This window comes from Triturus cristatus, chromosome 3_2 (genome assembly GCF_964204655.1).
Source record: "Triturus cristatus chromosome 3_2, aTriCri1.1, whole genome shotgun sequence".
NCBI classification, from domain to species: Eukaryota; Metazoa; Chordata; class Amphibia; order Caudata; family Salamandridae; genus Triturus; species Triturus cristatus.
In genome coordinates this window covers 1058513991-1058525991 of record NC_140584.1, presented here as the reverse complement: position 1 = coordinate 1058525991, position 12001 = coordinate 1058513991, and the positions used below count along the sequence as shown (strand labels likewise).

General features: G+C 47.2%; 1 protein-coding gene across 1 annotated transcript in view; it reads left to right on the top strand.

The window, feature by feature from the left end:
* MYBBP1A (MYB binding protein 1a) overlaps positions 1 to 12001 on the top strand; it is a 418097-nt gene that overhangs the window by 267875 nt on the left and 138221 nt on the right. The window contains exon 21 of the mRNA XM_085649771.1: positions 11841 to 11925. Coding sequence (XP_085505897.1) covers positions 11841 to 11925 — 85 coding nt within the window. The remainder of the gene's footprint in view (positions 1 to 11840; positions 11926 to 12001) is intronic.

Genomic DNA, 12001 nt, shown 5'->3' with positions numbered 1-12001 from the left:
TTAATAAAGAATGCTATTGACTTTGTAGTCCATTCTGGTGCAGTAAAAATGTATTAGTGCAGAAATCAACCAATAATTAAAATTAAATTAAAATTCCATAAACACAGGAAAAACACTTTCTGTTATTTTTAATGGTGCGAAAATGTATAACCACTTATAAACACTGTTTTTTAAGGTATTGAAAAAACTGAAGAAACCCCACCAGAATTTGCCAAAAATAGAAACTGAAAACAGGAAAGCCTAATAATGAGAAAGGAAAAGGAATTAATCACAGCAATGCATGCATTGGGCATAAACACTATGGTGACTTTTTGGGATGGGAAGGTGAGGCAATGGGACACACTCCAGACAGACCCCTTGACGATTCCCCTGCTAGCGCGTTTTCATTTTTTTTCGTGAACGCCACGCTCTCAGAGCGACACTAGGAGAGGGCATGCCAGAGCCACCTGAATTCACTCTGTTAACGCACTTGCTGTGTGCGCAAACCCCACAACACATGATTTCAACACCATATGCACTCGCTAAAGCAGACACAGACCCCATTGACTTGAAAGCACTCCAGGTCTTGCACGCTGAATTACAGATAGATATTACTGACGAACAGTGGGCATATTGCTGTATGAGTACTAAAGACATGTCACAAAACGGGAGACACCGCCTTAAACATTTTAAGTTTTTGCAGAGAGCATACTACATTCCAGCTCGTATGTTCAAGTGTGGACTTCGAGACGATGATAGATACGAGATGCGGGGCGACTGATGCGAATTTTACACACCTTGCATGGGATTGCCCGGGCGTCCAGGGGTTTTGAGAAGTGGTACATGTTGCACCACAAGACCTAGAGGGTGTGAGTCTGTGCCTGACTCCTCTGGAGGCGCTGTTAGGCTTCACTAAGGAATTTCCCAAAAGTACACGCAAACTATTTGGACTAGGTATCCTGATTGCAAAGCGCTGGGTGGCTATGCGCAGGATGAAGGGACCTGTGCCCACGATCAAAAAATGGTGTGCCGATCTTTCCCATTGTAATATCCACTCTGAAAACTTTAACGCTCTCATGCCTACACGGTGCCAGCCTAAGAACATTTGGAAACCGTTTTGGGCATATTTGGCCAGTCACCCCTCTGACAAAGAAGCAGGCAAAGATGAGGACAGGGCGGGGTTGGTTGATTCCGAGGTACAGCTGAGGGTTGATACCGACGTCCTGACTAGCTTCCCACCGTGGGTCTTTGTTGGCCAGATTGCAATGGTACCCTTTGGAATATTTCTCCTGAGCTTTCTAGTGTTTTAATGTTTCTTTGTGGTTGCCTGTTCCTGTCTAGGACGTATAGTCCTAATGTTAGGGCCTGATGCCCCCATAATTTCAAATGTCAAATGCCTGGTTAAAACCAGAACAAAATGTGTAGATGCATTCAGTTGTAACTTTCAGAAATAGCTATTTTTGTTGTGGCTGCTGCTGTCTGTACCGCAATGTCTTGTTGATATATACCTTGTATGAAAATGAAAATAAAGTTTAAAAAAACAAAAAAAAGTGCTATGTTTGATACTGGCAGTGCTATAAGTGGCGTGATTGATGGCTGTGCCACCGTGTAAGTGGGCAGTCTGTTCAACTAATAGCTGAGACAGCTATCATTAAGGATGACAGCCATCCAGAACATTGCCTATCCTCTGGCTGAGGATGAATTTTTTCATATTTGGATATTCAGTTCTGGAGTGGTCCCAGTGTGAACAAGCAGTACTCTGGAATCTGTTTTCACAAAGGTGTATTTTTTCATTTGTATAGTTCCCCAACCATAATTGAAAGTTTGTAATTTATGGACGATCAAAGGCAGCATATAGAAAAATGACGTAGCTGCAGGGCCAGTATTTTTCATTGATTTAGTTGAGCCCCTCTCTCATGTGTGATGATCTATTTACTTTTCTTTTTACTTGTATGATCAAAATTTGCAGTATGATTCTTGTGTGGCGGGCAGAGGTTCCCCACCTAATTGTTTGCAATGCTAGCCTAAACAGTGAGGTTGATATGTTACAAACACTAAACTGTTGAGCTAAATATTCTTCTGATTTCATACTACTTTGTATAAAAAGTTTACCATGACCATAAACTCCCAAAAGCAAACACTGACCGTGAGATTTGTATAAATTGGTAGTTCCTTTTTGTCCACACTTCCACAGACATGGAATCTGGTGTTTTCAAGGTTTCCTCACGAACACTGTAAGGCTTGAGCACAGCGACCAATTTCCCTCCTTCCAAGGGTTAAAGTGATAAGGGCACTCTCGCTACCGGTGTCTGTCCCTATCTCTACACTCTGACGTTTTTCTCTATTGCCCAACTCTCTCGCCACCTCAGTACCCTGCCCCACTTGCCTCCCTACATCTCTCCTACTTTTACTTCACCTCTTTTAATCTCATCTGTCTTAACTGCACCCTATATCACCTTGTCTCTCTGTACCACACATCCATTCCCTCTCTCAGCCCTCTGCTCGTGTTGGCTCGATTTCATTTCTCTCTGCCTCCTAGCTCTGTACCTTGCATCTTTCATAACCTAATCTATATTCCACCTACATATCTCTTACAACCCAACCTCTCAATGTACCTGCCCATTTATTTACTACCTCACCCTCCCTCCTTCCAACTCTGTTCCATCTCCCACTGCCTTACTCTTTTCTCCCACCTCTTTTCTGTACTAGTTTCCTTTTCTCTGTCATTACCTCCGTGCTCTCATTTCTCTGTACCGTCTATAGTTCAAATAACCCTCTTTAACTCTGCTCTCTTTCAATCTCATTCTTAATTTTTTACTTCATTTCTTTTACTAAATGTTACTCTCTCTCGCCCCCTCTCTCTGCCTCTATATCAAACTCACCTCCCTTTCTCTAATTCACATCTTTTTTTTTACCTCTTCAGTCTACACATAATCTTTATCCTTTCACCCCTCTCTCTACCTATCTCTCACTCTTCTTTTCTTGACTTATCTTTCTTTACATTGCTTCTCATTTTGCTCCTCTCCATCTCCACTTTCTCTACCTCCCATCATTATATTCTTATAACATCACCTTCCCTCTGTCTGCGTCTTCCTCGCTGTTCCTCTGCCTAGCTGTAATCTCGCATTTGACCTCATCTTAGTCTGCCTCATCCTTTTGTATGCCACCCAGCTCCTGATTTTTCCTTCTCCTTATCTCTAGCTTGCTCTCTACTGTAATCAAAGACACTACCTGTCTCTCTACCTCTCCTTTTTTTAACCTACCGCATCTGCTTTCTACCTCACTGTCTTTCTTTGTAATGGGTACTTCTCCCTGCAAAGTCCTCACCTGTTGGATAATCCAAGGTATCAGACTGAATATGGAACCTTCAATCTCTACTGACATGGAGCCAGCACCCTCTACCGGAATTGCTGTGGACGGCACTGGCTCCATATCAGGGCAGGAAGTGATTCCTGGTGACATCACTGAAGCCATATAGATTCCACCCCAATGCAACGCCGTAAGTTCCCTCATTTTTGTGCCTTCACTGCAGATCCAGAGCTCGTTCTCTCTCGAGGAATTTTCGTGTTTTTCCTCATCAAAACTACAAAACAAATGCATTGCTTGGTATGTCTCCCCTGAAGCATTCATGCTTCAAGCCTTGTATGGACTGCGAGGGACAGATGTACCCAATCTGTCTTTGGTGCTTCGGATTTTACCATAACTAACTACTGTGACTTGTGCCTCAGCATGAAGCTAAAGACAATAAAGGAACGGGGGTAAAACTGTTCATAGCATTTGCCCTCAATGAAAAAAAGAGTCCGTCGTCTCTTCCAGGCACACTTATCGTCACCACCTTCCCTCTCCTCAAGCGTGAAAATAAGTAACAGTAAACAGAAGAAGTCCTTACCAGGTAAGTCGCCTAGGAGCCCTCCGACTCCCACAGGATCCTCATCTTCTGACCTTGAGTTAGTCATTGTGACACCATCGGATCCGGCTCTGCCGACTCCCTCTTTCTTGGTGCCGCACCTAGCACCGAAACTCATTCCACCCGGGCAGCCTTCAGTGTCGTTAATGCCCTGACGGTGCAACCCCAGTGACTGATCCTGTGGCTTTCCCAACACCATGTCCAGCATTTTTGCTAGAGCGGTGGCCTTCTCTTGTGCACCTTTGGGTCCCATGAGGCTGTATGACATGCCTGTGTCCATGCCCTTTCTTCTGGCGCCGTTCGGAGCCGCACCTTCGACACACGACACCAGTCAGGCCCCTCTCTTTGTACTGGCTCATTGATATATGGTACCACATCCACTGCTTGCACTGTGGTTGACTCCACCCTGAGGCCACCAGCACCGCCTCTGCAACTGTTCTTGACTCGGTCTTCACAGAATTCGGCCAGATTCTATGGTACCCATCCCCTTGTCATAACACATATTGAGGAGAGAGGCCCAAAAGCTCATGAAGGTGAGCTGACATGAAACATCCTCATCATATAGCCAAACAGTCTACAAGCTCTTTGGCACAGATTCTGACCCCCTCCATCTGTATGGGACTGGAGGGGACTGGACCAAGGCCCTCAAATCAAACCACTGAATTCACAGGCCTCACGTCAGCTGGTGGCCTGGACATCTCACCTGAGGTGGAGATGAAGTTCCCCCTCCTGTAATAGTGTCCTTCCATGCATTGGTGAGGAATGCAGCAGAGTTGTTGGAATTACCACTGTTTACATTAAAACTAACATGCTCACGGAGGGCGTCCTACCCTAACCTCCGAAGCTTTGCTCCCATTCAATGATCACTTATTTGAGACCGGACTGGCTGCCTGGGAGAAAAAAGTTTCTGCACCAGCAGTGAATAGACTGGTAGCAGGGCGCTATCAATGTACCCCTGGGTACCTGATATCCCTATCCATTCATCCATCTAAGGAAAGCTTGGTCCCAGAAGATTATTGCTGTTTGGGACAACCGTTGGGTACTTTTCCCACACCATCATTGGATAGAGAATCTAATCGCCTAGAAGTATGGGGCAAGAAAGGTTTCTCTGCTGGAAGTGTGGCATTAATGTATTTTAGCGCTACTTGTCTCTTGGGGAGATATGCTCATGCCCTAAGACCTGGTTCATGTTCCTGATGCCCTCATGGCTTCTTTCTCTGCAGTTATTAAGGATGGGCAGTATGCCTCAGGACACATCATTAAATAAAGCTTGTACACTTCTAATTCAGTAGCTCACGCTATGGGCGTCCTATGTTGCGGTGTGCTGCCATGCTCGGCTTGTGTAAGCCACTCTCACAGACCATCCCCTTGACAGCGCCAGCTTGTCTGAAGATAAAGTTGATTCAGCTTTGGAGAGGCTTAAGGCTAGTAGTGCTCCTTGAAAGGCTTGTACTTTCGTCTTGCCAGTTCTCTCAGCCATAGCTGCAAAAGCCCCAAAACTCTTTGGTCGGACAGTATGGTGCAGAGCCAGTGGTAAGGACTGTTGATGCCAGCATCCATTCTCCCTCTCGCCTGCCCCTCCTTCTCTGCACCACCAGGAAAGCAGGCCTAGTTTGCTCTTACCAGCACACCAGGAGCCTGTAAGAGGCCAGGTGCCTTCCTTACTAACAACCTAGAAGGCAATTACTTCATATCAGTGGGTTCTACATATAACTAAAAGGAGGTAGACCCTACCCTTCTAACAGGCCCCTTGACCTCTTTAGCCCCACCTACTCCCTTGTCCGTAGATCATATTTCCATCTTGGCACAGGAGGTGTCAACAGTGCTTATGGAAGGAACAGTGGAGTTGATTCCACAGCAGGAAATTGGGAAAGGTTACTGTTCTTCTTTATTCCCAGTGTAGTTCTTGCCAAGATTGACTTTGGTCTTCAAAGCTACCAGAGCTCCACTGTTTTCCCAATACTCAAAATGCTGCAGTGTAACAGTCTTCCACGTATCTTGTAATCTCTTCTCTATGCTGATCTTGTACACCTTTTGTAAATGTTCAAGTTCAGCTTGGTATTGATAACTCCATTGCCTCAGATTGTATTTCTTTCTCCTTCTGGGTGATTCTCATGAATGGGTCCCTCTCATGATTTTGGCTTTTAATATTCTGAATGTGCGTAAGCACCCCCCCCCCCCCCCATTATAAGCCTTCTAAGGGTCCCAAACTATGCTGCCTCTAGCAGGACGAACATTATGATCTAGAAAATCTTTCATCAACCCTCTTAACGTCTCCATGACCCACACATCGTGGAGTAGAGCCCTCCTAAAAGTCCACCCCCGGGGAGTCTTTACCAGTGGTAGCTTCAGGGACAGCACGTCACTGGAAACTGAAGGTTACTAGCCTTATGACACAAACATGAACTTGTGTGAGGATTTGACAGGCTGGATACCTCTCCAGATAATAACATGCTTTCTCCGCTAGCGTGGCTACGGAGGAGGGAGCATCATTTTCAATGCAGGTGAGGAGGGTGACAGAGGTCCTGGGCCTTTGCCTGGACTCAGTGGCAGTCAAGATGCGCGTCTTGACAGTAGTGCTTTAACCTGGAGTGTCCCCATCTGAATAGCTTCTCCCCGTATAATGAAGGTCTGACTGACGTCCTGCAGGGGCTCCTGTGAACAGAACGATTGCCTGCCGCCATGCCCGATCCCAGGGGACCCCGACTTCCTCACACATCACCCTATCCCAGAGAGGTTGGTAGTCCAAGCCCCCACTTCCCTCGTAAATCCTGGTGCATTCCCAACCGCACCAATGGATCGGTAATTCAAGAGGATGGACAACTTATGCAAGAAGATGTTTTTTTTCCACCAGCCTGGCACTGCGGTTTGTGAATGAGGAGTGCATTTTGGGCCGCTATTCCCAACCTCTGTGGGATACGGTTGCCCAGGTGCTGCCAGTGGTCCAGGAGGAGGACCGGGCTGTACTCCGGAGATTGACAGCCATGTTCACGATCCGATGTGGACACAGCACCACTGACTCACTGGGTAGGGCATTTTCGTCGACAGTGGCCGTACGACGCCACGCTGGGTTGAGGATGACTGGCTATTCTGGGGATGTCCAAGCATCGCTTATGAACATGCCCTTTGATGGTTCCTGTCTCTTCAGAGACCATGCGGATTTAGCACTGGAGCACTTTAAGAACAGTAGGGCTTCGTCCAGGTCATTGTGCTTTTCCATGGCCCCTAGTCATCCCCAAGTCGCCTTTATTGGTCATGGAAGGGGCTTCCAGCCAAGTCTATACCCTCCCAGCTACCGCGGCGCGCAAGCTTACCAGCATCTGCGTGGCCGAGGATGCAGTAGTCAGACCGTGTCAGTCCGGCAACCAGAGGTCGGGCCAGTCCACCACTTCCCCGGCAGCCTCCAAACCCTATAGTCTGCCGTCTTACCACCATGGGCACCCAGTGGGGGCAGGATCCGCCATCACATGCCCCACTGACGGTCTATCATGTCAGAACAATGGGTTTTGTAGATCGTCTGAAGGGCCTACACTCTCCTCTTCATGACTACCTCTCCCTCCATGCTGCCACCTTGCAACAGAATTATGGAGGAACACTTATCTCTTCTCTACCAGGAAGTGACGGCTCTCTTGGCCAAGGATGCCATAGAGAGGATGGCGACACCAGAAATAGTTCATGGTTGCTTTTCCCACTACTTGTTTGGTGCACAAGAAGGGCGGAGGCCTTCGTACTATTCTAGACCTGCCTCCTCTCAATTTCTTTCTCAAGAAGGAGAAGTTTAAAACTCGCACACTCACTTAGGTCTTGCCTGCCTTGGACCCTGGAGACTGAATGGTAGCGTTAGACTTGCAGGACGCATATTTCCACATTCCGGTTCTGCCTGTCCACAAATGTTACCTGCAGTTCACAGTGGGTCAGGAGCATTTTCAGTTTGCTGTGCTCCCTTTTGGCCTTACAAGCACCCCTCAGGTGTTCACCAAGATGATGGCGGTGGTTGCAGCTCATCTGCGGAGATCAGGGGTGCCCATCTTCCCATATCTCAACAACTGGCTGTTGAAGGCGGGCTCGCCCCTGGCTGTCGTCTCCCTCCTCTAGACTAGGGTGGGCTGCCTGCACGTGCTGGGGTTCACCATCAATGTGTTGAAGTCACACCTGACTCCCTCTCAGATGCTCCCTTTCATCGAAGCTGTTCCAGACACAATACACTTTCGGGCATGTCAACTAGAACGGTGGTACCAAGATATTCAGGCTATGATACCGATGTGTCCGCTTCTATCCTGGATTTCAGTGAGATTGAACTCTGAAGCTGCTGGGCCTCATGGCTTCCTGCATCCTGCTTGTGACACATGCCCACTGGCATATGCAGGCTCTGCAATGGAACATGAAGTTCCAGTAGTTGCAGCATCAGGGGAATCTCTCCATCATGGTCCAGATCTCAGCGGGAACTGCGAAAGATCAGCAGTGGTGGTTAACAGACCGCGATTGAGTCCGCTGCCGACCCCTTTCCCATCCCCAATCAAAACTGACTGTTGTGACAGATGCAACACTCCTGGGATGGGGCGGCCTTCTGAGAGTGTTGGAGATCAGAGGCCTCTTGCCTGCGATGGAAATCAGACTCCACATCAACCAGGAGGAGCTCTGGGCGATCTGGCTGGCATTGAAAGCCTTGCTACCCTCCAAGGGATGGCTTGAACAGGTGTTAACGAAGAACACCACCACCATGTGGTCCTGCAACAAACAGGGTGTGGTGGGGTTTTGGACCCTTTGTCAAGAGAACCCGTGTTTCTGGACATAGCTGTAACGTCAGGGCATATAGCTGGTTGTTCAACACCTGGTAGGCTCTCTGCACTCCATGGCTGACAAACTTAGCTGAAGATGCCTAGCAGATCATGAATGGTGTCTCCATCTGGTGGTGGTCAAGGTCTTTTTCAGCAGTGGGGAGAGCCTTGGTTAGATTTGTTTGCCACTGACGAGAATGCGCAGTGTCAGCAGTTCTGCACACTGGAGTTTCCAAGGCCGCTGTTGCTTGGAGACATTTTTCATTGCGAGTGGAGCTCCTGCCTCATGTACGTCTTTCAACCCATACCACTCATGCCCATAGTTCTCAAGAAGATCAGGAATGACCTGGCCCAAGTTATCCTTGTGGCTCCGGGCAAGGCACAGAGTCTGGTATCCCGAGCTGTTGAGCATGGCCATCGGTCCACTCATCAGGCTGCCCCTTCAGGAGTATCTTCTGTTGTATCAGCAGGGGAGGGTCCTCCATCCGAACCTGTCAACGCTCTGCTTTCTTGCATGGAGATTGAGTGGCAACCGTTTACCTTTCTCCCGAAGTCTGCAACCTTACCTTGGCAGCCAGGTGTCCCATCACCAAGAGGGTATACGCCTGCCCTTGGTGAAAATTTGTGGAATGGTGTACGGAAAGACCAATCTATCCCTTTTCTACCCCCCTTTCTCATGTTCTTCTCTTCATTCTTTCTCTTGCCCAGCAAGGCTCTGCTCTGGGCACCCTCAAAGTTAATCTTTGTGCTATTATCTTTATTGTGGTTGTCTGACCAGCAATCCCTCTTCAAATCCCCTATTATAAATATATTTTTCAAAGGTTTGTAACATTTATTTCCACCTTCTCCTTTCGTTATGCCGAAGTGGGATCTCAATCTTATCCCCACTTTCCTTATGTGGGCTTCTTTTGAGCCTTTGCACAATTGCCCTCTCATGCTTCTTACCATCAAGACTTCCTTTCTCGTGACTGTAACATCTGTCTGGAGGGTCAGCGAGCATCAGGCTTTATCATCCAAGCCTCTATACTTAAACATCTACCCAGACAAAACTGGTGCTTTGTACAAGAGCTTCCTTTCTACCGAAAGTGGTCACTCTGTTTCACATTGGCCAAGCCATCGCTCTGCTTACTTTTTACGCTCTTCTTCATTCCTCCAAGGAAGAAAAGTGACTTCACCGGCTGGACCCAAAGAGAGTGTTGTCGTTCTACCTTGACCGCACACAAGAGTTCCGGGGGGGATGACCAACTCTTCGTGGGATATGTCGGAGTGAAGAAAGGATAGGCTGTGCAGGAGCAGACCATATCCTGATGGATCGTGCTAAGTATAAAGATCTGCTACGCTGTGGCCAAAAAGCAACCCTCTGACGTTTGCGTGCTCATTCCACTAGCGCTGAAGCTGCAACCATTGCATTAGCACATAGAGTTCTAGTCTTGAATATCTGCCAGACAGCAACATGGACCTCTTTGCACACTACTGCCTGGATAGTCCGGTTCTTGGGATGGGCACTTTGCAAGTTCGATCCTGCAGTACTTCCTAGTATGAAATTGGTCTGTAGACCCACCTCCAGGGAGGTTTTGCTTGGGTATCTATTCGAAAGGTAAGGAATCTGCAACTAGAAGTCTCTATAAGATGAACAAGTTACTTACCTTCAGTAACGCCTTATCTGGTAGAGACTATATCTAGCCGAAGATTCATTACTGACCCACCCATCCTTCCCGCTCTGCGAAAGGACAGGGCGATTCCCCTTTCAGAGCCCTAGTTTTCCATACCGGTGGTCAGTGTTCTTCATGGTTCTGCACTCCTGGCGAGGAAAGTTACGAAAAGAAACTGACGTCAGAACGCTGAGATGGCACCTATATAGGCACCGTACATGTCGCTTCCGGCACGGAAGACGCCTGGTGGAGCAGAACGACGCCACCTACCGGCGTGCCTGGATACCACTTCTGAAATCTGGAGCTAAAACAAAAGGTAAGAAATCTGCAGCTAGATAGTCTCTACCAGATACAACATTAGCAAAGGTAAGTAACTTGTTCATTGCACCAAAGACCATCTGGTGGATGATCTGCTTTTTGTAGTGTTTTCTGGGGTAGAGAAAGGCAAGGCAGTGCAAACAATTACTCTGTTCAAGGTAGACAGACTTCTGCATTAAGATCTGCTACACAATCACTAAAAAGCAGTTTCCAGAAGGACTGATAGCCCATTCCACCAGGGCTAGGTTTACCACCTCCTCATTAGCATGCGGAGTCCCTGTTCATGACTTCAGACGAGCTGCAACATGGGTGTCCGTGTAGATGTTCACATAGCTCCACTGCTGGGTCAGACCGAAGGGCATTTTGCCCTTTTGGTCCTACAGGACTTTCTGGTCTGTATCCATGCCAAAGACACTCAAACCTCCACTTTGGGGAGGTACTGCTTTATACTAAAGATGAGGAATGTGTGGTTAGACGTATTCATCTGAAGAACAAATTACTTACCTTAGGTAATTTTCTTTGTTGTTGTTACTCTAACCACAGATTTCTCATTGCCACCCCACCACTACATTCTGTGGAGTGGTGTCCTCTTCATATCTAAAAGGGTCTAGAGTTAGGAATCTGCACACTGGTAGAGGGTAGATGTTAATCTTTTAATCGTTTTCCAGAGTATTTAAGTTAGTAAGGCAACTCGAGGTGATTATCTGATAGTGAAACTATGTTATGGTTGGCAAGCGCACCCTTGAGGGTATTCCGGCCCATTCTCCCTCGGCTACAGTGGCTAACTTGGCTTTTATTTTCTGTTTACGTTGATTTCCCTTGGGCTCCATCCTTAATGCCCCCTGTGGGGCATGGAAAACTGGGATGAAACTGAAACATCGCTGTCATCAGGATTCAGGTGGAAGTGTGAGACTCTAGTCAGAATGTCTTTGGTGCCACCTGGCCATTGTGGCAGGTCATAGCTTCAAACTTTTCTGGTTTCGTTTTGACACTTTAAGAAGGGGTTCCTTTAAGCATCCTGCTTGAGCTGTCCTGTACATCAGAAATATTTCCACAGTTCACTTGTTAAGCCATAGACAAGCAGGGTGACGGATACTGATTAGGTGCATGCGCTGCTTGTCTTTAATCTAATGCATTCCACATTTAACTTACCAGTATTGTTCTTTTCACTACCTGTCCCTAATAAATCGCATATCCTTTCTTTAGTGCATCCATGTATATATTCAAAGTCTTACGAGGGGGTGTAACAGAAGTACCCAGTGGAAAACGAGTGAAAGCAGAAGCCAACCAAGTAAGTGTGACTCTTGTTCAATCTTGAATTGCTTTGGTAAGTTGTGGGTATGGCTGAAGTTGAGTGGTGCAGGCTT